Genomic DNA, 27,579 nt, shown 5'->3' with positions numbered 1-27,579 from the left:
AAAGGCAATTCCTTTGGATTTACACTGAGGTAATTTTAATAGCACTCTGGATCCCTTGTTTATCCAGCATCATTGTTTTAAGCTTCCTCACATCGAGGGCAAGACTACCATGAGAATGCTAACTTATAAGGGTAGGATGATAAAGATTATGAACAAGCATTCCACACAACTTGTGGGTGAGACTTTCTCATCCATTATCTTTAATGCAGTTGGTTGATCCGTCACACCAGTGTCTCAACTCTCAACACAGCTATGGAACTGGGACCTTGGTGTATCATATCAAACGTTATTTCCCTGTTTTGTACTAATAAAATAGATCTGTCACAAAAGTAGTAAAATATGCCAGGAAGACTAAGGTATAGTAAATCGTGCAATCGACTTAGATTGAGTTCAGGAAATTTGGTAGGTTGCTCATTCAACTCAAAAAGCTTCAGCAACCTTGACACACCACATTTCATATCTCCATTTATAACCCTATCAGTGGCCGTCCCATTGATATTGCACAAAGTAAGAAGTCCACTTTGAAGCCATTGCCTAGGGTGGCAGAAGCCAGGGTTCTAGATTGCTCTCAAAATTATTGAACATGAGTCATTTGTCATGAGAGCGCAAGTGACAAAATGCTACTTCTACAGCTGCAAATGTTCTTGCACTAGCTGTGAAGATTTGACTGCAACAACCGGGCAGAAGAAACGGTATCTTCTTGAGCTTAAGTTGTTTTTATTTTTAGTGGAATATCTATATATTTAATTTCTATTGTGGACACCAGAGAGGTGTTGAGGAAGGTGGTGTGGCTTTACCAAAAGTGTGCGCAAGATGGCTTAACCTCAAAACCATTGTCACGGTTGAAATAAATTGTATCCTAAAACACCCATAATAACTAATGGTGCCCTTTTTGTATTTATTACTGCAAACATTTATTTCAGTTCAAAGTTCAGAAATTACACAGGCAAAACTGAATAGTAGCAGTCTCTGCCTCTTTTTCTGTTGTTATTCTACAAAAAATTGTAAGGCAGCATCCCCAAATTTGAGGTGAACAAGACTATTTAGGCTTATGGGCCTTTAAGGTCAATCACATTCATAATTTACTGTACCTCGGGGGTGCTAGATTGCCGCCAGCAAGATAGCTGCACATTAGTGCTGCTCTGCCAGCAGGTAACATCGATCTTAAGTTTATCAGCTGTAATGGCAAGCATCTAGCCGAAACGCGGACGGCAGAGGTGTATTGGACGAACATGAACACAGTAGCGAGAAACTGGCGCCTGTGCTCTGGGTCCCATTGTTGCAGGCCGGGGGGGAGGGTTGTGTGCGGCTCGGTGGACTGCCTGGCTGTGGGGGACCTGATGTGGACACTTCGATCTGGGCACGGCCAAAGGCATGACTGAAGTTGGTACTCTGGTGGGGCAAAGCCAGAGGGATCTTGGAGACTGACAGTGCTGGGTAGTGTGCTTCTCACAGCCTGTGAGCGCGCCATTAGAGAAGCAGTTGAACTATATTGCGTTATTGGGAAGACTGACAAACCCCAGGTGTGCCTTACCTTTGAGGCGCAGAGCTCGGCTCGCCCGTCCCAGCACACCCCGCCTCTGACTCTGAGCATGACACACCTTTGGAGGCTACACTGCTGGCAATGCAGCAAAGTTTGCAATCTATAGAAAGTAAAATAAATACACTTATGTATTGCAGTATGCAGCACGGTTAACTACTGCCAAGCAACGCATGTCCGCCACAGAGGACGAGGTGCAGACTGTCAGAACCAAGTGCCTCAACATGGAGGAGGTGCTCAAAGTCATTAGAGCAGAAAATGAGGACTTGATAGCGCAATCGAGGCGTAACAACCTACGTATTGTGGGAATCCCTGAGTCAACCACTACTGGCAGGCTGGAGAACTATGTGGAGAATATGTTGCGTGAATTGTTTGGTGTGGAGCACCTGTCCTCAATCCTTATTGTGGAGAGAGCACATAGATCCCTAATGACGAGGCCTCCCCTGGGTGCCCCACTGCGACCAACTATAGCCAAGCTCTTAAATTATTGCAATCGAGACACTGTATGTAGGCTGCCCAGAGAGAACCAAAATCTGCAATATGAGGGAAATGCAGTCGCGCTCTACCCAGACTTTACTATAGTGGTCCAGGCAGCCAGGCAGGAGTTTGCTCAGGTGAAAAAGCTGTTGCGTGAGACCAATATCAGCTACGCCATGCTCTACCCTGCATGCCTTAGCGTTGACCACGATGGTAAACAAAAATTGTTCACCTCACCTAGAGCAGCAATTGACTTTGCATGCTCGATAAGCCGGGAGAAGCAGAGCACACCGGCAGTGACAGCGCAGTCTGCTGAAGATGATCGATACGAGTAAGATACAGAGTCCTTTGTCATAGCCCTCAGACAATAATGTGACCTATTGTTATATTACTCATCATATGGGGCCAGATGTAGGAAACGTTTTGCATGGCGCAAACTGTGAAATTCGCAGTTTGCGCCATGCAAAACGCGTATCGCGATGCACATTCTCATTTTGCGATCCGGTAACTTGGTTACCGACTCGCAAAATGGGAATGTGACTTGCAAATAGGAAGGGGTGTTCCCCTTCCTATTTGCGATTCGCATCGCAATGCAAGCAATTCGCAGTTAGCACCCATGGGAAGTGGGTGCTAACCCATTCGCAAAAGGGAAGGGGTCCCCAGGGGACCCCTTCCCCTTTGTGAATGGCTCTAAAAATATTTTTTCAGAGCAGGCAGTGGTCCATCTGAAAAAATGAAACCAATTGGTTTCATTTTCTCGAGGGTATTGCAACTCGTTTTCCTTTAAGGAAAACGGGCTGCAATACCAAAAAAACTGCTTTATTAACAAAGCAGTCACAGACATGGAGATCTGCTGTCTCTAGCAGGCCACCATCCCTGTGAGTGCAGGGAATCTCAAGGGGGTTCCAAATTGCGACCCACCTCATTAATATTAATGAGGTGGGTCTTTGCGACCCCCTTGCGATTTGCAGATGGTGTAGGGGACACCATCCTGCATATGGGATTGCGACTCGCAGTTTGAGAGTCGCAGTCCCATTTCTTCCTACATCTGGCCCTTGGTTCTCAGCCACCTGTGACAGCTACACTCATGACTGGTTAGATGACGTTGCCTACACCCATTACGAGAAAACTGGAGGAGAGAAAACTCAAATTTTGGCTTCACCTGGCTGTCCTGGAATCTGGGTGTCCCCTCAAGTTGGAGCCACTCCGAATGACATGGTGGGGTGAAGATTTGGGAGCTCTGCCTGCAAGGTCTCTGCTGTAGCATATGTCATTAGTAAAATGTATATCCCTGCCACCCACCGGACACAGTGGGGTCCAAGGCATCTAGCGGCCCTCCGAGGGTGTACCCCATTGGCGCAAAAATTTATTAATCTATTGTTCAGAATGTTCCTCTTTTTGTGTTTTAGGTTTATGTACTGTTATGAAGTAGGGATTGGCTTTAGCATAATTGAGATGCTGAAATGAGAGGAGTGTGGGAACTGTGGTATGGTTGGGCAGCTGTACGACCAACTATTAAAATGCAGGCAACACCACTTTTAATATATCCCCTGTAGATGCAGGATGCTGTGCAAGGCACAAATGAATGCCCATAACGGCACATATTGGGGCACATTAGACTAATGACATGGAATGTGCTAGGTCTCAAGGACCCCAGAAAAATCTGTCATCTTTAGGAAAGTACCCTCTTTCTTGGCATGGTTACCCCCATTTTCTTCCTGTTGTCAGTGTGTTTGACTGTGTTCACTGGGATCCTGCTAACCAGGACCCCAGTGATTATGCGCTCTCCCTTCAAACTTGGTTACTTGAACCACTTACACCCCACATTTGGCATACTGGTGCCCCCATGTATGTCCCTAGTATATGGTACCCAGGGCATTGGGTTACCAGGGGACCCCCGTGGGCTGCAGCATGTATTATGCCACCCATGGGAAGCCCATGTAAAATGTAACTGCAGGCATGCCATTGCAGCTTGTGTGAAAAGGTGCATACACCTTTTCACAACAGATCACTACACCAGGTCACTATAAGTCACCCCTATGGTAATACCTGTGTGTGAGGGCACCCCTGCACTAGCAGAGGTGCCCCCACAAACTCAAGCTCAATTTTCCTGGACTTGGTGAGTGCGGGGACACCATTTTATGCATTTTATACCCATGTCCAGCTACATAATGGTAACTCCGAACCTAGGCATGTTTGGTATCAAACATGTCAGAATCATACCCCAATACTGTTGCCAGTATTGGAAGTATGATCCCATGCACTCTGAGGGCTCCTTAGAGGACCCCCAACATTGCTCATACCAGCCTTTTGGGGTTTTCTAGGCAGCCCAAGCTGCAGCCACCCCTCAGACAGGTTTCTGCCCTCCTGCCGCTTGAAAAGCTCAAGCCCAGGAAGGCAGAACAAAGGATTTCCTTTGGTAGAGGTGGGGGGGAGGGGAACACCCTTTCCCTTTGCCTTTGGAAATAGGTGTTACATGGCTTGGGAGGGCTAGCCTCCCCAAGCCACTGGTATGCTTTGAAAGGCACATTTGGTGGCCTCCGTGCATAAACCAGTCTACACCGGTTCAGGGACCTCCAGTCCCTGCTCTGGTGCAAAACTGAACAATGGAAAGGGGAGTGCCCACTCCCCTGTCCATCACCATCCCATGGGTGGTGCCCAGAGCTCCTCCAGAGGGCCCCCCTGGGTTCTGCCATCTTGAATCCAAGGTTTGCAGGGGACCGCTGGGAGCATCCGAGTGGCCAGGTCAGGCAGGTGACATCAGAGCCCCCTCCTGATAGGTGGTCACCTGGCTGGGTGATCAATCCCCCTTTCAGGGCCATTTAGGGTCACTCTCTTAGGTGGGTCCTCAGATTCAGCTTGCAAGATTCTAGCAGGACTCCTCTGCAACCTCTACTTTGACTTCTAGCCACTGGAACCGCAACTGGACCCTCCAGGAACCGACAGTCTGCATCCACGACAATGACTCTGCTTGCAACATTGTTTCCACAGCTCTTTCCAGCTTCTGCAACATTTCCCCGGCTGGGCATTATGTGAGGGTGACAAGTCTTCAGTCTGCACAAGAAGGAAGAAAGAATCTCCCTTGGAGTGAAGAAGTCACTCCCCTGCATCCGCAAGCACCAGCTGGAACAACAACTGGCACTGTGGATCTCCTCTCATCCCGAGCTGCGTGTATCCTGCATCACCGGTGGTGGTCTGGAGTAGTCCTCTTGGTCCTGTCTGCCAGCTGTCCAACTTTGGCGGAGGTAAGTGCTTGCCTTCCCATGCAGGACAGTTTCCCTCCCCCCCCCCCCCCCCCCCCCATGCACCACGTCTCTTGCAGCTACCAAGGTTTGTTGGCATCTCCTCCAAGGGATCTTCAGGCTCCGTGTAGCCCCAGCCCCCAGCACTCCTTCCTGCAACGCACAGCCCTCTGCGTGCTTCTCCTGCAGCGTGGGACCCTTCTCCAGTTGTGTTGCATTGGCTCCTGGGCGACTCCTGGATCCTCGTCCACTGGGTCTCCTGTGGGGGCTGCCTTTTCTTCTGTGGGCTCTCTGCCTTGCTGAGGCTCTCCCTAGGACTTCCATCGTGGGTTGAGTCCTCCTGGTCCTTGCTGGTCCTCAGCAGCTCCACTTTTGTTTCACCACGACTTCTGCCTTTGCCAAGGCTTGTTGGTGGCTTTTCCACGCCACTGACCGACTTTAATCATCCATCCGGCATGGGACGTCAATTGCATCCTCCAGGAAATCTTCACCTGCTCTAGGCCTGCATTCCTGACCGTCTTCATCCTACCGTCGACCAACTCCTGCAGCCACAGCTGGGTGGGTAGTGGCTCCTGCCCCCCCGAGTCTTCTGTGACTTCTGGACTTGGTCCCCTTCTTCCACAGGTCTTCCTCTTCAGGAATCCACCGCTGGTTTCTTGCAGTCTTGTCTGGGTGTTGCAATATCTTCTTTTTCCTCCTTTTGGGTGGTTTTGGGAAAATCCAGTAACTTACTCCTTTCTTCCTGGTCGCTGGAGGGCACTGTGGTACTTACCTTTGGGATTTCCTAGTTCCCCCAGCTCCCCGCTACACACTCCACTTACCTAGGTAGGGTTCCTGCTTTTGCATTCCATTTTTCTAGTATATGGTTTAGGATCCCCCCCCCCGGGTCACTATTGTCTATTGCTATTTGCACTGTTTTCTTTTGCATTCTATGTCTTTTGCTGATTACTAGTGTACATATCTAGTGTGTTACTTACCTCCTATAGGAGGGTTGCCTCGCTAGTACTTTTTGGTAATTGTGTCACTAAAATGAAGTACCTTTATTTTGGTAACACTGAGTGTTTTCCTTCACGTGTGTAAGTGCTGTGTGACTACAGTTGTATTGCATGAGCGTTGCAGGTCTCCTAGATAAGCCTTGGCTGCTCATCCACAGCTACCTTTAGAAAGCCTGGCTTCTAGACACTGCCTGCATTTCACTGATAGGGGAACCATAAAATTTAAGTACCATAGGTACCCACCACGCACCAGGCCAAATTCATTCAGGTACCTAAATAGACATCCCATCCAGATCACGCTGCTTCAGGAGACACATCTAGCCCCCTTGGCACAGTCTGCGCTGGGTGGGAAATGGGCTAGTATCCACATAACATCTTCCTACTCCACTTACTCTAGAAGGGTGATTTTGATGGTCAAGACAGGGACTCCTTTTACGCTAACCCACTCTGATACTGACGATCAGAGCAGATACATTATTTCCCAGGGGACTCTAGCGGGACAATTATTACAATTGTTAACACTTGTGTCCCGAACAGAGATGACCCAGAGTTTTATTTTCGCATATGGAGTGCATTATACCCCCTGCAACAATCTGTACTAATATGGGGTGGGGATCTAAATGTTTTTTGGACCCGCTCTTAGACAGGTCTGCTATGGCGGACTGGCAGGGTAAGAATGCGGCTAAGATGTTACGCAGTGGTATGCAGGAGTACGGACTCCTAGATGTCTGGTGACTTTGCCACCCTACAGGGAGGGAGGGCATCTTTTAGTCTGCAGTCCATAAGTCATGGTCCAGACTGGATTATTGGCTGGCAACGAGTGAGGTATCCACACGGGTGATGGATGTCAAGCATTTACCACGAACCCTGTCGGACCATTCCCCAGTTGCTCTTGAAACTGGCGATCCCATCAAATAGGTTGCCACAGTTTGAATGGCGCTTGCCACCCGCTGAGTTACTTGACCCTATGTTATGAGCTGGGCTACACAAGACAGTAACACAGTACTTTGGTGAAAATATGAGGTGGGCAGACTGTGCGGGTAGACTGTGCGGGTACTCTGTGGGAAGTATTTAAAGTAACCATTCGCAGGGTGTCCATTGGCCTTCAAGCCGGCATTTTGAGGTCTATTAGATCTCGATTGAGCACCATTGAGAGTAAATTACAGCACCTAGAGCGGCAATATGAATCACACCCTGCCACTAGCAGCTATCAGAAAGCTAGTTACTGAATACAACAAATCCGCTGCACAAGAGATACAACATCTGTTGTGGCGTTGGGTGGAAAGAGCCTATGGGGAGGGGGGCCAACCGAGTCATACTCTAGCGCAGAAAATGAGAGCCAAGGACATCTCACCAGGTACCAAATATCACTGCACAGGAGGAAGAATCGGCCTACTACACCCCATCTATTCTTGGCCACTTCGTCATGTTAAATCTGAAGATACAAATATAATTGTTATCCATTTCAAGAAGGATTTATGACTGTCCTTTTTTTGCAGCTTCCACTGTATTAGCATGCCTTGATAATTGTAAGCTTTCGGAAAGTAACCACACAATTCTTCGCAAACTTGGGGTGAAACTTGTTCAACGTCTTGGACTCACATTTTTGAAAACCAAAGTGGCACATTGGAGGTAAGGATCAGAGCTTATGCTTGTTACATTATTTGTTTGATAAGTGATTTACTTCAGCAATGTATCACTCTCCTGCAGTGAATCTTTCATAGATTCACGTGCTTTGATTTACAACCCCTTATAAAGCAGAGAATCACTGGTTCATTTATTCTGTCCTTATTATAGGAGCATACTTAATGCCGTAACCCTGCCACCTGATTGTTTGGAGTTTTATGTTGTTCCCAAATAATTAGATAGACTCTTCGCCTACCATAGAATGGCATACTCAGATTTGACCTGCATGTCATTGGCTATGGCGTCCTAAGGGAAAGCCCTGGCTTATTTGGAAATGTTCAGATGCAAATAATTTTAACTAAAACAACCTCAGAAGGTTTTTTTTTTTTTTTTTTTTTTTTTACATACTATGCTAATAAGTAAATGTATTTATAAACTTGTTTTTGCTTTTCTTGTTCAGCCTCCTCTTGAGACCTGCTCGTGTGTGTTGACAGCCAGGCAGATATTCTTGCCTCCTATTCCCCTCACCCTTTATTCCTTTCATTCAGTTCTGCTTTTTGGCCGTGGGTGAGGGGGATGCCAAAGAAGTCGTCTTCGGAAGTTACAGTATGTGTGATCCCAAAACATTATTTGCACATGGCCCTTAAAAGGAGTGTATATGTGACGTACCACATTTCAGAAAAAGGTCAGAGGATGCTATTTCCTCTCTAGTGAGAAATCAATAGCTCCAAAATCCTTGGGTAACGTTTGTAGAGAGAAACACTGCATACAAAATCTGCCTAGGTATCTGATACTGCTGTAGGGAGTATCAGATCTCAATGGCTGACACTCCTGTATCTAAACCTCAACAGCCAAAGCATGGATCAATCCTGATATAGGATGTAGATTAATTTAGTGGAGACAGTCACAAGGAAACAGCCGAACGTGAGTAGAGTGTTGTTTGTCAGTCTTGAAAAAGAACTTACAGAAAGGCATGCTAAAGACTTTCCTTATTGGGTATAGGATCATTCTGTACTTGTATTTAGAAAGCATCATCTATTTTCAATCCAAACTTGTTTTTTAAGAAAATAAATATTCCTTCTAGGTATTCGGGAAGAAGCCCAGAAAGTTTGAAAAGACTATTCTATTTTTTTTACACCTGTGTAAATAGCTTGCCTTCTAGTCAGAATGCAAAAAGAACAAATGTTGGACGGAATGCTGAACAAATAAAACATTCACCCTTAGTCACAGATCTGAGTTAAATCCATTGTTTTTTTGCTTGCCATGCCATGCCATGCCATTCCAGTTTTCACCTAGCCATATGCAAATCAGTCTTGGTCCTGCTTCCCCTGGGAACAGTTCTGCCCCAGCTGCCAGGCCCGGTCCTCACTGGACCAGAAACAAGCATCCTGGGACTGGTATCAGGGTATCACCCCTCATCAGCCAGGCCAGCTTGAAGCCAGTGGCACTGCGTGCACGGGACTCATATCTGGGCATACACTTCCCACTTGGGGGCGACAAATGCAAAACAGGACATATGGTGGATGGAATATTGGACTGTTCCCATGGGGAGCAGAGTCAAGGCTGATTTACATATGGTTGGCTCCAACCTTGGGTGGCGTGGTGAGCCAAAAAAAACAATGGATTAATCCCAGATCTGTGACTGGGGGTTAACTTTTTATTTGTTCGGCATTCCGTCCATCATCGGTTCTTTTTGCTTTTGTTGCTCTAAGTGGAAAGGGTATGCCCATCGTAGGTCCAATGCTCACTGTGAAAAAGGGCCTTGGCATATTATTTGGACATGAAGATAGGGGCTTCATAAAGGGCTCTGCAACCAAGAAGGCCTCACCAATTCTCCTAACCGTTATCAGAACAGTATTTATATTTGAATTTGTAAAACGTTTTAAACGAAATAGGCATCAAAGCACTAGGAAGGAGGTGAAAGGAGAAATGGCAAAAGCAGAAAGACGCACAGAAACCAGGTAAGCCAGACCAACCATTATGCTGCCGAAAACAGCCAAGTTTTTACCAGCCTCCGAAAAATCATATAGGAGTCATTTCTGATGAAATCAGGCAAATTATTCTATAGCCTGGCAGCAGCTACTGTAAAGGCTCTTTTCCCCCATCTCATTTTCCCAAACCTACAAACATTGACTTTTCTCTGGCCTGTAGATCTCAAAGACCTGCTTGGAGCATACCAGGTAAGGGCGGACCTAAAATAGTGTGAGCCCTGCTGGTGGAGGTCCTTGAGCATCAGGCATAAGGCCTTAACGCTAACTCACTTCCTGACTGGAAGCCAGTCTAGTGTCTCAAGCTCTCCTTCGACCAGCTACTTTTAGGTAAGCCTAAGACTAATTGTGTTACTTTATTGTGAATAACTTTAAGCTTGTTGAGGGAGTACTGATTAAGGTTTAAAAAGAGGGCAATACAGTAATGTAAGCGAGAAGTGATGAGCGCCAGGACCACTGGCACCCTGAGCTCCATCAGTATGAAGGGAAATATTTTTTTCCCGAAGGGGAGAAGAATGACCAAGCATCTGGAAGCTTGGAAGTGCATTGTGTCATGCAAATGGATGTCAGCAGGTGTCCTCACACTAAAGCTTTCCAGAAAAGCTCTGAAAGCGCCAATGACAAATAAATAATAAAACATTTATGTATTATAGCGAAGGAAATATCCGTAGCATGTGTTGGCTGCAGATACACACGAGCTGCACAGTCTTGGAATCTAGTGTTGAGCTCGGACTCTGCAATTTGCTTTTCTCGAGAAAGTCTTTATGGTCGGCTTTGTGCGTAGTTTCTCCTCCTCCTCCTCAAGGCAATGCGCATGTTTAACTGTTCCTTTGTTAGATAATTTTCTTCTGCCATCAGGCTCGGATGGACTGCGTCAGAGTGCTGTAGTTCTTGATGCCCATACGGCCTCTTTAGCCTTTATTTTTCAAATTAAACCTCTGTTTTGCTTCTTTACTGTCTTCCTCTTTCTTGCCTTTCACACCCTTTCCCCCACCGCTTCCCACTCACCCACAAGCCAGCCTGCCCTCGACCACGCCTGGAACGTGCCCAGCCTCAGGAACCCTGGCCTTCCTGCCACCCACTGCCACACAGCAGAGCAGCTCCTGGCCCTAAACCCCACAACAGCAACTGCTACACTTCCTCCTCCCGAGCAACCAAAGGTCCTTTCACCTGCTGACACTGCTGTCTCCTGCAATACAGCCCTGCCAGTATTCACCGGACCACACACAACCCCCACCAGAAGATCTCGAACAACCTGGAACCCCTCCACTGCTTCCTTAACCACCTCCGATCCCTCTGCAAACTTGCCATGGAAATCTGGGACACCATAACTACCCTTTCCCCCGACGTAGCCTTCATCACCAAAACCTGGCTCAGCCCCTCCTCAAACCCTGACATCACACTCGATGGCTACAAGATGTTACAGCGAGACCGCACCAATAAACATGACGGAGGCCTCGCCGTCATCTTCAAAGAAATCATCTGATGCATCGCCACCAACGATGACCCCACACCCCTCATGGAGCACCTCAACCTCTAGCTGCAGACCAACGCCAAGACAACATTGAGGCACACTTATATACCGACCTCCGGGGCCTCAACCGTCTTTTTCTGACGCCATCGCCAACCTCATTGCTCCTCTAGCCATCAACTCCAATCACTACATCCTACTCGGCGACCTCAACTTCCACCTTGACGATCCCAACGACGCCAGTTCTACCACCCTCCAGAAGAACATGCAAAACATCGGCCTCACCCAACTGGTGACTGAACCCATGCACAAAGCTGGACACAAGCTCGACCCCGTCAAGTTCAGCCACGTCACAGAACTCACATGGTCCAACCCACAGCATTATCCCCTTCACCAACCTCAGCGCACAGCATACCATCACCAAGCACCACAACTCCTCCCACTGGAGCTGGAGTAAGGTAACAGAAACACAGTGGACGCAATCCCTCAGCTCCACAAAAACAAAGCTTCATCAGACCTTGAACATGCTGTCCAGAACTTCTCCATCTGGATCACCGAATGCGGCGACAGAGTTGCCCTGTTGAAGCAAGTGAGAACCAACAAAATATCAAGACAAGCCATCAGGTACACCTCAGAGCTCAGAGCCACCAAGTGCAACTGCTACTGACTTGAGAAACAATGGTGCTCCACTAGAAATTCCTCCGACAGAGCCAATCTCAAAGCAGCCCTCAGCAACTACCACATGCTCATCAAGGAAGCCAAAAGAGTCGCCATCACAGCCTGCATCGACACAGCAGCCAACCACACAAAAGAACTATTCAAAATAGTCAACAAGTATTCCATTCCGACAGCTACAGATAACACAATCCACCCTTCCCAAGAACTCTACAACAACGTCTCCGACTTGTCCCCCACAGCAAGAACACCACCATCTACAACAACTTCAACACCCAGCTCACAGCTGCACAGCTCTCGACCTCGACAACCTCGGACAGCCATTAAACACAAGCTACACAATCACTGAATGGACCCCGCTCAGCACACAAACCACCATGACTATTATGTCGTCCTTTCACTCCGGGGCACCCACCGGCCCATGTCCCCAGCACCTCTTCAACCTCGTAGCTAACCATATCAGCTCAGAACTCACCAGCATCCTCAACTCCCCATTCACCACGGCATCCTTCCTGGACAGATGAAACGCACAGAGATCAGACCCCTCCAAAAAAAAAAAAACTCCTCCAAACCCAGGGAACCCACAAATTATTGATCAATCTCTCTGCTCCCCCACCCTGCCAAATTACTCAAAGGCCATCAACCTACACCTCACTGGAAACCTGGAGCAAAACAACCTACTTTATATTCCCGTTCAGGATTCCAAGCCAACCACAGCATGTAAACCACTCTGATTGCAGCCACAGATGACATAAGAACCCTCCTCGACTGCAGGGAGACTGCAGTTTTTGATCCTCCTCAACCTCTCAGCTGCATTCAACACTGCATCTCACCACACCCTAATCAGTAGACTCCACAGCATTGGCATACAGGAGAACACCCTGAAGTGGATCGCCTCCTTCCTCACAGGACATACACAGAGCTGCCTCCTTTCACCTCTGAACCCATGAACACAATCTGTGGTGTACTCCAAGTCTCATCCCTCAGCCCTATGCTTTTCAACACCTACATCACCCCATTACGGGCATCCCACGGTCTCAATATAATTTCCTACATAGATGACACACAACTCATCCTATCGCTCACTGAAGACCCCCAACACCTAAACAAACATCCACAATGCCATGACCAACGTAGCCAACTGGATGAGAGGCAATTACCTTAAACTCAACTCCGACAAGACGGAAGTACTGCTGTTTGGGAGAAACACATCCATATGGGACCTCAGCTGGTGGCCAGCTGAACTCGAACCCACACCAACAGACCACACACACAACCTCAGCGTCATCCTCAACAGCGAACTGATGATGAAGCGGCAGATCAGAGCAGGTGCCTGGTGGGCTGATGGAAGTTCAGTCGGTGGTTGGTGCTAACAACCCAAAAAACAAAAACACCTTCCCCTCCAAAACCATTGCCAGAGAAACAGGCAAAAACACATCACAAATCTGTATTGCAAGAGGAAGAAGGCAATGTTTTTGAAGGCCTTCATGAACTCATGAAAAAGAAAAGTCATAAGATAAGGACGAATCTTAAAGACAAGCACGCGATTTCGAAGTGTCACAGCCACTACCAAAAAGGTAGCTACTGAGCACAGAGCCACAAAACCCATGGCATTGTCAGCCATCATCACCATGCACGAGGTCACTCTCACCTACCCAGGAAATGGAAGAAGACAGCTGGCTGATGACTGTGACTCACAGGAAGACACAGCACAAAGACAGACCCATGGGACGAGTATGATATGGTCCTACCAGACACTGACGTCGAACCACCTGTCCCTGCTAAGGCATCCCCACTGGATAATATCTCTTAGCACAGCGTGATTCAATGGGCAGCCAAATATCACAAACTACCAATGCACACCATGGAGGAAGAAACCGACTTCTTAGTAGAAACACTTAGTAGGACAGAGCGAACAATCCAATACCTACCAATGATAGTATCCATGCTTAAAGTCTCATAAGTCATTTTTAAAGACCCAATAACATCAAGGGTGCTTACGCTCAGGATTGAGATAAAATACCGGCCCTCACCTTTGGAACCTGTACGCACCAGAGGACACCCTGCTGCCGACTCCCTATTAGTAACTACAGCACGTAAAAGAGCTATGTCACAAAGATTAGGGGAAGCACCAATTCCTGACAAGGGAGAGCAAGCGTATAGATGCTGCAGGGAAGAGAGTGGACATAGAACATGCCCATTACTGGCTGATAGCAAACTGTGTCCAGGTATAATTGAACAGTGTGGGATTAGATGGAGGAACTATTGCAACATCTCCCAGACCAGTATAAAAAGAAAGAGAAAGAGCTGGTTGTGGAAAGAGGACAAATATCAATCCCAACACCTACATGCAACAATTAGGTGTGCACTGGATAGTGCAGACACTGCTGCTAGAGGCATCAGTTCTCCAGTAATTTTATATCGCCATGCATGTCTTCACATATCTGTATTTGAAATGGAAGTTATACAACAAATTTCGAACATTCCACTTGATGGCGAACCGCTCTTTTGTCCTGAGGTTGACACACAATTGGAAAAGATCAAAAAGGACACACTGTGAATAGATGCTTACAGGGTGAGTGGCATACTCCTTATTTTATTCCCTGAAAAGGAAAGCTAGAGATGGTGCCAAAATTTAGAAACTCGAAGGAAAGGAGTTTATAGGAAGTTGGCTCTCTATATGGTGCACTAAAAAGAAGTACACAGTGCAGAGAGTCTAGTGGATCCCCAGTTGGTTTGCAGAGGCAAGAGTAGATAGCACTAATGCTCTATTTTATGGTAGTGTGGGTGGGCAGTTAGGCTTATCAGAGAATAGTGCTAAGCATTTGTTGTACTCACAGAGGCAATACATGAGAGGCACACTCAAGGAATAAATCTGAGACCAATTTAGAAGAATAACACTTCTTTTTATATATACTTTTCAACCAAGAATTTTGTTACAAGGTACGCATGTTTCTCAAGCATAAATACTTTTCACTCTTCAAGAATGGAGTTCTTCAGTGTTAACCTATGGGAGGAAAACAGCTTGAGCAAGTACGTAGTGTACTGCTCCTTACAAGACCAGTATCCCGGGTTTAAGGTGAGTATTGGGCAAGGTCCAAGGCAGCACCCACAATACACTCTCAGCGGCACTGGGTGGCTGGGTGCAGGGTGCAAAACAGCATTGGGTGCCCAATGCGTTCCTATGGAGATTGGTCCCTGTGGAAAGAGGCTGCAGGCTAGGACTGGGCATCCTGTTTGGCTGAGCCACCAAGTGGGCTTAGGTCTTGCGATGCTAGGGATGTAGGGACACCAGTGGTCCTTCACTCCTTGGTCTGGGGCGTCCGGGTGCAGGGGGTTCTTGAATCGCCAGGTGTCTGTCACCGGCGGCAGTCGCAGTGGATGGGGGCCTACAGAGCAGGCTGCAGACGTGGACTGGAGAACTAGTCCAGCTGGACCAACAAGGGGCTCACAAGCCTGGGGGATGCAGTGACACCAGTGGTCCTCTACTTCTCACTCCAGAGCATCTGGGGGCAGAGGTGCAGTGGACCGTCGGGGTCACTGGTGGCGGTCAGGGTTAAGGGGGTGGGGGGGGTGCACTAAGAGGTTGCAGATGTTGGTATGAAGGTCACAGTGGGGAAACCCACAATGGACTTTTCTTCTGGAGAGGCTGGGGACCAGGTTGTCACCGTTGGCCCACTTCAACACAGGCTGGGAGGCACATGTACAGTGGTGCTGTTCAACGACTGTTTTGGCGGTCTGGTGTCTTCTTCAGCTTTTCTTGGAAGCCTGCAAGGATGCAGGGAGGTTCCGCTATTCCACAGGAGTTCCTGGTGCTGGGGTAAAGGCTGGCATTCTTCCTAGAATTTTGAAGGTCCAGCAGCTGGAGGGTGAGGCGTCTTTCTTGCAGTTGTCCACAGGCGGGCTGACAGGGTTGACGCCAAGACTGTCACTGATCTTCAGTTCTTGTATTTTTGGCTCTGGAGTGTCCTCCTTGTTCAGGTCAGCAGGGATCTGAGTTCTAGGGTTCAGGGGTACCACCTAAATGCTCAACTTAGGGGTGTTACAGGGAGTGCAGCCAATGGGCTTACCCACCTTTAGTGTGGCTATACCCTTTCTATGACCACTTCCGCTGGGAAGTGGGCATAACCCTAACCCTAGTGGCCTAATTCCTTCCAAACAAAGATGGAGGAATTTAAAAAGTGCCCCACTTCAGCTCATCCACCTTCGGGGTGGAGCTAGCATGGAGTGGGCACACATCCTACTCTGCCTAATTTTCCCATCTGTTCTGCAGCCAAAAGTGGGCCACGACTGTGCAGTTATGGCGAAAGAGATCTGGCCCTGGGGACCTGGTTAGCAGGAACCTAGTGGACTTTCAGTCGAAATTACTCCAGAAACCAGGCACTTGCCTACAGAGTTATGCTGGATATAAGGGTTGTAAACTATATTGGCATGCTGGCCCTTAAAAAGACTACCCCTATTTTTCAGAAGATAGATTTTGTTATACACTTTGAAGACACATTCTTTAACATTTCCATCAACCTGCAAGACAGAAGTTAACTAAGTTTCTAAGCAAGGATATAGTAATGCCAGTTCTGAGCTTTGCCCTCAAGCAGAGGTATATTCCAGAATTATTCTTTATTTTTATTTTTTGGCCCTAGTTCCATTGTATCTGAGAAGGGACAGATGCCACATTTATCCCTACAGGGACAACTGTCACCATCATCATCAAGTGCAACCCATCTAGCACATTCTGACTCTGATTAACTCACAAAGTTATGCAATTAAATCTTGTTTGGTGCTGCTGCAAATTTTGTAAGTTATTGAAGACCGTTTCAGTACAAATTAGTTTGAAGGTTATTAAAGCTCTTTGGAGCAACATGTTTTTGCTTGTTTAACGTGGCAGATGGCTTTATTATATGAACTATAATGCTTGCCCCCGCCATGCACAGTTTTCTCATCAATAATTTTACTGCCGATGTTGCAGTGATCTTGTAAATTATATCATAGAAGATGACTGATGTAATGTGGAGCAATTAGCAGTGCTTGGCGAGGGCGTGAATTATAGTTACCTTAGAGCACAGGTTATAGCTTCTTGAAATAACTATAACAGATAATTTTCTGTGGTTTTGTGCGTGTAAAATTTTAACCTAACTATAGCGTCCTAATAACCTTTGTTTTTTTTGTGAATTTCTATGGTTTTCTTAACATAAAGTAATATTTAATTACCGTACATTAATCCAATCTGTGCCATGTACAACCTTTGCCTGTGTGCGGCAGGCAGTTGGCCACAGGCGAGGCCCTATTCCCAAGCCCTCAAAAAAGGCATTAAACATGGATTGGGGGGGTGGTCACACAGCCCCCTTCTCCCCAGGCAAATTTCAGTACCAGGGGCCCCATCCCCCATGGCCTGCCTAGCACTTAAATGGAGGCGGGAGCACTCAGCCTTCCTCTGCAGGCCGACATTGGACCAGGGGATCCCATCCCCAGTTCACAACACCATTTAAAGAGGAGAAGTGTGGGGAAGTAGGATCTTTCTGACATAGTTACTCCATCGTTTTGCCTGGTTTCAGTGTGTTTTGACTGCAGTACACTGGGATCCTGCTAACTCGGCGCCCAGTATCGGTATTCTCTCCCCTAAATCTAGTTGACACATACCTTTTACACCCCACAATTGACATAATGTTGTATCCCTGTAAGTCCCTAGATCCAGGGCATTGGTACCCCAGGATACCCCCATGGGCTGAAACATGTATTATGCCAGCCATGGGAGCTCATGCAAACTGTGACTACATGCCTGCCATTGCAGCCTGTGTGAAATGGTGCATGCATCTTTCATTCCAGATATAAGGATTACCTTCTATCATGGTCACTGCACTGTGAACCCTACAAGTCACCTCTAAAGTAGACCCTTCAGCCCAAGGGCAGAGTGCATTGTTCTAAGTGTGAGGTTACCCCTGCATGAGCAGAGGTACCCCTTCAAACCCCAGATTCCATTTCTAGGGCTTTTTAAGTGCAGGGAGGCAATTGTAAGGCATGTAATGGACACTGGTCAACACAAGATGTCAAACTACATAATGGTTTCACGGAACCTAGACATGTTTGGTATCAAACATGTCGGAATCATGTAACAGCACCGATTCCAGTGCTAGTTGCATGATACCATATACTCTGGGGGTTCCCTAGGGGATCCCACATGTCTGCCTGTTCAGCCTTGCAGTGTCTGCATGCAAGCCTGTGCTGCTGCTGACCCTAGACACTGTTCTACCTTCCTGGTGCTGAGCCTAACTCGGTCAGGGGAGCTAAAACAAAGGATTTCCTGTAGAAGAGTTGTTACCACCTCTCTTCTAGAAATAGGTGTCACTAAGCTAGGGAGGGGGCACTCCAGAGCACCACCAGACTGCTTTGAAAGGCACATTTGGTGCCCTCCTTGCAAAACGGGGTTCCACCATAGCAGGAGCCCCCGGCTCCCACTCTGGTGTGAAAACATACAAAGGATAGGGGAGTAACCACACCCCTGTCCAGCTCCTCCCTTAGGAGCTCTGCAGGTGGCCACTTGATTCTCCCTGTCTGCCCCCACCCCTAACTCACCCCAATTGGTGGGTCACTTCAGTAGATGTCCAACCCCCATCCAGGGTTACTTTAGGGCTCCCCTGAGGGCCGAACCCTAGATTTGTCTGCACAATTATTTTGCAAGACACTTCTGTGACCTGGACACTGGATTCTGCTGCTGTACTTCCCCAGAAACCAACACAAGATTGCAACAAGGTGGAGGGCTCCTACTGCAACTTTCTCCAAGTATTGCAAGGACTCTGCAACCTCCATGGCCGTGCATCCTCCAGAGTCACAAGTACTGTCTGCATTTAGGACAACAAGAAAGAATCTCCCTTGGAGTGAAAGAGTCACTCCCCTGCATCCGCAGGTACCTAAGGGTCCACGACCGGTTTGTGGATTCTCCCGTCCCACGTACTCTCCAAGGCTGTACAACACAAATGGTGGTTCTGTGGCTCTCCAGAGGTCTGACCTGTCTTCCTTGCAACCCGGAAGGCTGTGGTCCCTTGTTGGAGCTGCTGGGACAGAACCCCTGTGCACTGCTTCGGATCGTTGTTGCCAAGGCTTGTTGTCTCTCAGTCCATAGACCACCTAGCTCCAGGAAGCCCAAGCCTCCAGCATCAAACAGCTCCTAGAACAACTTCCTCCCTGCAACTCTTGTGACGTTGGCATCCATCTTCGCTGTGCTGCTGAGCCCACTTTGCGACTCCCTGTGCCTGCTCCCAGAGGGTCCTCCCGGACTGGTGACTCCCCTGATTGCTGAGAGCTGGCCCTGACTTACCTACAAAGGTTGTCTCTCTTGGACCTTGCTGGTCTCCAAATACTGTAAAACTAAGTGCAATGCTTTCTTGCATTTGTCAAGGCTTGTTGGTGGTCCTCCTGACCACTGATCCCTCTGAAGTCCAACAACTGGCATAAGACAGCTCGTGGATGACTTCTGGGATAGTCCTGCATCGCCTGGACACCACAGCTGCTCTCCTGCACCCCCTGGGCATCTCCAGGTGGTCTGGACTCTGTCCCTTCTTTTCGTAGGTCCTCTTTATTCGGAGTCAGTGCCTGGGTTCCACCGACCAGGTCCACGGGTCACAACAGCAGCTGGACAGCCAAGATCCCCATTGATGTCAGCGGGAGTTTCTGACATAACTTAAACCCTATTCACCTGGGCTCCGTGGTGTAGGTACTCCACTTCTCTGGGTATCCACTGGTGGTGGGGGCACTCTTGAACCTTCCTTGTCCCAACGGGTTTCCTCTGGGTCCTCTGGGAAGAGTCCTAAAACATAAAAACTCCAACTGCGACTTCCCTATGTTATCCTATGGACACATTACCCCGGGTAACATCTCTGCATACAGGTGCCTGGGAAATCCTAGTCACTTACCTTTGGTGTTTTAGTGCTTTCCCAGTTCTGAAAGTCCTTGGTTGGTAGTCTTGGTTGGTTTTGACTTTCACATCCCATTTTTTAAGTGTATGGTTTGGCCTCCCCATCTAGGCCGTTGTTATTTTATGCTTTTACTTACCTGTCTCCAAATATACTTTTGTGTGTGTATATATATCTCCGGTTAGGAGATAAACCAAAGTTAGTTTAGTGCCTGTGTTTTAATAAATAATACATTCTTTTTCTAAAACTGGTGTTGTTCTTTGTTGTGTGTTCATCACTAATTAGCCTGTGTTTTACAGGCAATTGCTTTACACCATCCCCGATAAGCCTTAGCTGCTCTCCACAGCTATCCTTTGAGAGCTCTGGTTATCTGGAACCACTTACACTATCACTAAGAGTTGCCTGGACTCAGTACAGGGTGCCTCACCTGTAGGTGTACGCCATATACTGAGCCAGCCTCCTACAAGAAAGCCACACAGTCCCCATTCCTGGGCCAGTATTGGCCCCAGGGACCCATACCCCAGGGCCTCATTTTATATTGTTGGGTGCCCTGGCCTCTAACAAGAGCACCCATTTCCTCCTTTTTGGAACCCCAAGTACCCTTTGGCCCCTGCCGCTTCACTGTGGGCAGGGAAACAGATGAAAAGTCAGCTCCCAGCGGGCTGGAGCATTTTACATGCTCCCCCCTGCTGGGAGCAGACTTACTGTTAGCTCTTGCTTGGCGGAAGCTGTCAAAGGGTGATCACCTCGGGACATAGGGAGCTGGCCCTGGGGAGGTGGAGGTCCCCAGTGCCATTATTGGCTCCAGAAGGGAACAGCGCAGCCTCCTTCCTTTTAAAGTGCATGGGCTGGCCCGAGGATGTGGTGGTTCCCGGGGTCAAAAACTGCCCTGGAGGGGGCTGCGTGGCCTCACTCCTTTTAAAGTGTCCAGGCTGGCCCCAGGGAGGTGGTGGTCACTGGGGCTGAAAACAGCCAGGGCGGGGGCGGCGGGCCCTCCCCATTTTTAGACTCTGCCTAGCTCCAGGGAGGAACTGCCTGGAAGAGGGGCTGTGTAGCTCCCCTCCGTCTTAATTTACCAAGGCCTTGCCCCGAGGAGGTGGCAGTCCCCGGGGACGATATCGGCCTGGGGATAAGGGCAGCAAGATTCCCACCCCTTCCCAATATATATATATATTAATAGATAGGGTACAAACAAGCGCAGGAGACAGCCCTTATTTTTATTTTTTTATTATTTTTTTTAACATGGATTTGTGGATCCTCTGTGAATTTGCAGCAAACAAATTAATTTTGTTTTAGCCCTGGTGGGGCCTCACCATCTGACCTAGGGAGTCTGGGTATTCCTACCCTGCCCCCTTATGTTTTTTTTTCACCTTGATTCTTGAGACTCTGAGAAGTCAGAGTCAGGAAGTGTTGGCAGCCAATCAGATCTCAGTAAGAGATATGTCGGATGCGCTGAGGATCTGCGTCCCTATCTATACAGATTTCTTTTTTCTTTAATATCTACAAAACTAGTGAACAGATTTACATAAGATCACAAAAAAGGGTGTTTCTGACATTCTGCCAAATTTAGTATAATTCTGTTCTCCGGTTCGGGCTGTAGTCATGTTAAAAATCCCCATGGGAAATTACAAGGGGAAAACATGTTTTGGGACCCCCCCATTTTTCTCGTCCACTCTTCACAGATCACCCCAAAACTTTCTAGGCAGCAGTTGAAGTGGCTAGGCCACTACTATTGAAACGTTTGTGAAGATTCTTCAAACGGCACTAAAGTTATTAGCAAAACAAGAAATGCTTTGTCCCTATGGGAATTAGGTCTTAACTATACGTACGTACTGGGGACTGCCAAAAGTATGTGTATGTATATGTGTGTGTGTGTATATATACATAGAGATATAGATATAGATATGTAAAGATATAGATAGATATAGATATATATAGATATATATATATATAGATAGATATATATTATATTTTTCTCCCTTCCAGGAGCCTCTCTTCTTTCTAAACTTAGTTGCAGGTCCCAAACAAGAAAGAGAGAAATAAGGTGACCCCACCAGATCTGGAATTCAAAAAATTATTTATTGATTTATTTGCTTACAAAATGCTTGGTGCTTGTAACAAACATGGCAACTCGTTTCGGCCTAAGTCCTCAACTGGCCATAGAGTTTGTTGTGTTAGAGTGCCCTTTTATGTCCAGAGAGACCACTCCCTCTTCACAAATACTTTGTACAACCAATAGGGCATCGTCCATCCAGGCCTGGTTTTCCAATGTTATTTTTGTTATTTTTATTTACCTTTGTGGGAGTCACAATTGAGTTTATGGATTATAATATGTAAAACATAATGCAGAGTTCTATAGTATAATAAGGAGTTTTAATAATAATAAACCTGGTAAAATCCTGTTTGAAGATGAAAATATTCCCTTTTCACCCCTTACTGAGTGTTATATACATATCAAGTCTACTTGCTAATTTCTTTATAATAGTTTTCTCTCATCTTTTCATCACTCCCATACTTTCTCCGGAAAATCTAAGGCTGGGGTGCCCTCTGGGTTATTGCAATCCCGCTAATCTATTTATTCAATTTACTTGATTTCCATCAGAGGCATATTAGGGGTAAAGTGCATTTTTCTCTATATTATTTCTTTTCCAAAAGCTAAAGTGCAGATGCATAATTAAACTACCAAACCTGTTTATTATCTTTTCACTTTGATTTCATCAATACATTATTATTTGCTATTGGTCCATAGAAAACTGTCTGTTTGCTTTAATTTATCTAAAATTCCATAATGACACTGTAAAAGATATTAAGATTCTAGATATCCTTCAGTTGAAAAATAATCAGATAAGCACAAGTACTAACAGTTAGAGCACAGTATTTGTCAGATGAGGCACACTGCGGATTTTCTGTTCAATAAGAGTTGTAAGGTAAAGTACCTCACGGAAGTGCAAGTGCATTATTATATAACAAAATGGTTTCAAATTAATTATATAAAATGTAGCACTCCAATACCCCACAAGAAGTGCAAGCTGATTAAACCCACTGATTTCCAACAAGAAAATGAAATAATTCATTCCCGTAGATTTTTAAAGATTATTATAAAAAGAATGAGAGAGTTTTTTAGGTGAAGTACCACATAACGTGCATGTGCCTTACACTAAAAATCTTATTATTTTTGCTAATTTTTTAATTTAATTTTTTATTTAATTGATTACCCCAATTTTCAATACCCTAATGTGTCTCTTCTTTTTAACAAAGTGCTTATCCTGTTACAAATCATATGTAAAGGTGACTTCCCTAATAAAGTGCAAATTTGTCTTAGTTTTTCTCTTTCTGTCTAATTTCTGTCAAATTTCTTATTACCAAGATTAATTGTTTACTTCTAATGAAATTAGACAACATTTGTATGGTCCCCTATCACAGATGAACATGTAATTCTACATCTGCATTTAACCCCCATGGACTCTCTGTTCCCATTAACGTTATCTATCTTGATTCAGTTCTCCTCAGATGATGATCTTGATTTCCGCCTCTGGGACTGGAGTTAATGCATTGTATCCCATAATACTGTAATTCTGTATGTTCTCCATTGTGTTGTTCCCAAATATGCTTTGCCATGGAGTATGTCATATTTTTATTTGTTGATTGCTCTTAGATGTTGAAGTATGTGGAGGTTTAGGTTGTTCACAGTACTTCCCACGTATTTCTTACCACATTCCAATACATAAATTACAAATGTTGTCTTACAAGTAATTTTCTCTCTGATTTTCATTGTTTTTCCATTGTATGTTTGAAAAGTGGATGTTTTTTTCTCCAATAGAACATGTATATACATGTTCGATGGCATGTGTAGCTGCAGCTACACATGCTGTGCATAAGTCTGCCATCTAGTGGTGGGCTCGGAGGGAGTGTTACAAGTTGTTTTTCTTCAAAGAAGTGTTTTTGAGTGATAGGATCGAGTGGCTCCTCCTCTTTGGCTCCATTGCGCATGGGCATCGACTCCATGTTAGATTGTTTTCTTTCCGCCATCGGGTTTGGACGTATTTCCTTTTGCTCCGATAGTTCGATTAGGAAAACTTTGAAAACGCTTCTTTTTTCGAAGGTATTGTATCGATCGCGTTACATCTTCTATTGACACCTTTGTAGCGTCGGAACAGACATCTCTACTCGCCCTTCGGGGCACGCGCACCCAACTCTGCCTTCTCGGGCCGACCGCATGGAAGCCTCATGGATCGGACTCCATTCCGATTCTGTCCTTGGTGCCACGCTAAATTCCCTTATATGGACCAACACCTCGTCTGTAATTTCTGCCTTTCCCCGACCATCGGGAAGAAAATTATGAGGCCTGTAGATCCTTCCGGTCGAAAAAGACGCTCCGAGACAGAAGAGCACGGAGACTCGAGATGGCATCAAAAAGCACTGAACATCTCGACATTGAAGAGGAAGAAATCATGCAGACCGCAGTCTCCGTTCGAGGATCCGACTCCGACCAGGATTCTGAGGAGGACAGACCGGTCACGGCAGGATAGCACGTGAGTACGCCTGCCCCTGTGTCATCTAAGCCCAAACAGAAGGCCTTGGGAACGCCACTGCCGGAAGGCCATGGCTCGACCCGAAAGAAAACACTTGGTGACCAACCCACCAGCTCGGCACCGAAAAAGGCCACCCCTCCGAAGTCATCGGACTCGAGATGAAGCTCCGTCTCCAAACCGAGCAAACACGCTCTTTCAAGTCGAAATCTCGAAAATCATTTTCGGAGCCGAGATCATCCTCAACCCCAACTTTTTTGATACCGAAAAAGCCAGCTTCGGAGCCGAAAAAGCCTATTGATACTGAGGAGCATGGACTTTCATAAGCACTTAAAGAAAGCCACAAAACTAATGAGGAGGACTCACAAATAGAGGCAATGGATGAAAGGCAAGCCAGAATTCATATCCATAAAGAGACTGGCAGAATTTTAATCGCACCTCCTCCAAAACCAAAGAGGAAATTAGCCCTTCAGGAGGAATTGGACACTACACAGCCTCCAGCTAAAGTGCCAAGAACAAAGGAGAGACCTCCACCTCCTCAATTTTCTCCTCCTCACTATCCACGTTTACATATCTCTCCTCCTACCAGTCCTAGACCTACATAGTCACCATCGCACTCATTTGATTCGCAGCAGGACAATATGGATCCATGGGATCTTTATGATCCAGATCCCATTCCAGACAATAACCCAGATTGCTATCCCTCTAAGCCTTCACCACCAGAGGATAGTACAGGCTACACTCAAGTGATAGCTAGGGCGGCAACATATCACAATGTCACCATGCATACTGAGCCATTAGAGGATGATTTCCTATTTAATACACTCTCCTCCACGCATGCAACATATCAGTTGCTTCCTATGCTCCCCCGCATGCGAAAACATTCTGACCAGATATTTAAAGAGCCAGTAAAAGTAAGGATAATTACTCCTAGAGTGGAGAAAAAATATAAGCCATCTCCTTCCGATCCTGTCTATATTACCCAACAGCTACCTCCAGACTCAGTAGTTGTAAGCGCTGCCAGGAAGAGAGCAAGTTCGCAGTCATCAAGTGATGCACCCCCACCAGACAAAGAGAGTAGGAAGTTTGATGCTGCGGGGAAAAGGGTGGCATCTCAGGCAGCCAACCAGCGGAAAATAGCCAACTCTCAGGCATTATTGGCTAGATATGATAGGGCCCACTGGGACGAGATGAGAGATCTAATCCAACATCTCCCCAAGGAGCAGCAAAAAAGGGCACAACAGATAGTAGCGGAAGGGCAAGCCATCACTAATAATCAGATCAGGTCAGCCCTAGACTCTGCAGATACAGCAGCCAGAACCATCAACACTGCTGTAACCATAAGGAGACATGCATGGCTTAGGTCTTCAGGATTCAAGACTGAAATCCAACAGGCAATGCTCAATATGCCATTCAGCCAAAAATAACTTTTCGGCCCAGAGGTTGACACTGCAGTAGAAAATATAAAAAAGGATTCAGACACCGCAAAAACCATGGGTGCACTGTATACCACACAGTACAAGGTATCCTTTCGTAAACCCCAATTTAGAGGTGGATTTAGAGCCCAAACTGCCGAGGCATCCACCTCACAGCCAAAGTCTCCCTACCAACCTCAATACCAACAAGGTGGTTTCAAAAGCACGTTAGAGGCCAGTACCCCAGAGGCAGGGGAAAATATCAAACATCAAAACAAGCCTCACAACAAAATAAGCAGTGACTTGTGCCATTCCTTCCCAATTCACACGTCCCCTGTGGGGGGGGAAGACTGCAAAAGTTCCACAACAATTGGCTAAACTTTACCACAGACAGTTGGGTATTATCAATTATCCACAATGGCTATTGCCTAGAATTGACACAAACTCCACCAAACATTCCACCAAAACCACACAGTCTATCCACAGACCATATCACTCTGTTGCAGGAAGAAGTCAAATCCCTATTACTCAAACAAGCAATAGAAGCTGTGCCACAAAATCAAATAGGAACGGGAGTTTACTAACTGTATTTCCTCATTCCCAAAAAGGACGGAACCTTAAGGCCAATATTAGATCTCAGAATCCTCAATCTTTACATCCTGTCAGAACACTTTCACATGGTGACACTACAGGATGTTATCCCACTACTTCAGCAACACGATTTCATGGCAACATTAGATCTCAAAGATGCGTCTTTTCACATACCCATTCATCCTGCGCACAGAAAATATCTCAGGTTTGTCATTCAAGGAAAGCATTATCAGTTCAAAGTGTTACCCTTCGGAATAACAACAGCTCTTAGGGTATTCACAAAATGCCTGGCGGTAGTCGGATCCTACCTAAGAAGACAACACATTCATGCCTTTTCATATCTAGACGATTGGCTAATAAAATCAAACAGTCATACTCAGTGTCAAAACCGTGCACATTATGTAATACAAACCCTGCACACCCTAGGGTTCTCTATAAACTACCAAAAGTCACAACTACAACCTGCGCAAATTCAAAAGTATTTAGGGGCAATACTAAATACTCAAAAAGCGCTTGCAAGTCCAAATACGCAAAGAATGCAAGCATTTCACAATATATTGACACAAATAAAGAAAGGTCAACAGTACACTGTCAAATTTGTGATGAAAATATTGGGCATGATGGCATCCTGTATTGCAGTTGTTCCACATGCAAGACCAAACATATGGCCCTTGCAACAGTGCCTTGCACAACAATGGCCACAAGCACAGGATCAACTTCAAGATCTAGTGTTGATAGACCTCCAAACATACATGTCCCTTCAGTGGTGGAATTCCAAAAATGTAAACAAAGGGCGGCCATTTCAAGGCCCTGTGCCTCAGACAATACTTACAACAGATGCATCAATGATTGGCTGGGAAGCTCACCTCAACAATCACAACATTCAAGGACAGTGGGATGCTCAACACAAACAGCTACATATAAATCACTTAGAGCTGCTAGCTGTCTTCCTAGCACTCAAAGCTTTTCAGCCTCTCCTGATTCACAAAAATGTCTTGATCAAAACGGACAACATGACCACCATGTATTATATAAACAAACAAGGAGGGACACATTCATCCCAGCTCTCCCTCCTAACTCAAAAAATGTGGAAATGGGCAATACACAACCAAATTCACCTGGT

The 27,579-nt window shown here is 46.4% G+C and overlaps 1 protein-coding gene across 1 annotated transcript in view; it reads left to right on the top strand.

Moving 5' to 3' along the window:
* Positions 1 to 27,579, top strand: part of TBCD (tubulin folding cofactor D) — a 1,666,801-nt gene that overhangs the window by 296,989 nt on the left and 1,342,233 nt on the right. Inside the window, 1 exon segment of the mRNA XM_069200356.1 lies at positions 7,754 to 7,886. Within this exon segment, the coding sequence (XP_069056457.1) occupies positions 7,754 to 7,886 (133 nt within the window).

Source organism: Pleurodeles waltl, chromosome 7, assembly GCF_031143425.1.
Source record: "Pleurodeles waltl isolate 20211129_DDA chromosome 7, aPleWal1.hap1.20221129, whole genome shotgun sequence".
NCBI lineage: Eukaryota > Metazoa > Chordata > Amphibia > Caudata > Salamandridae > Pleurodeles > Pleurodeles waltl.
This window is presented reverse-complemented; position numbering and strand designations above follow the sequence as displayed.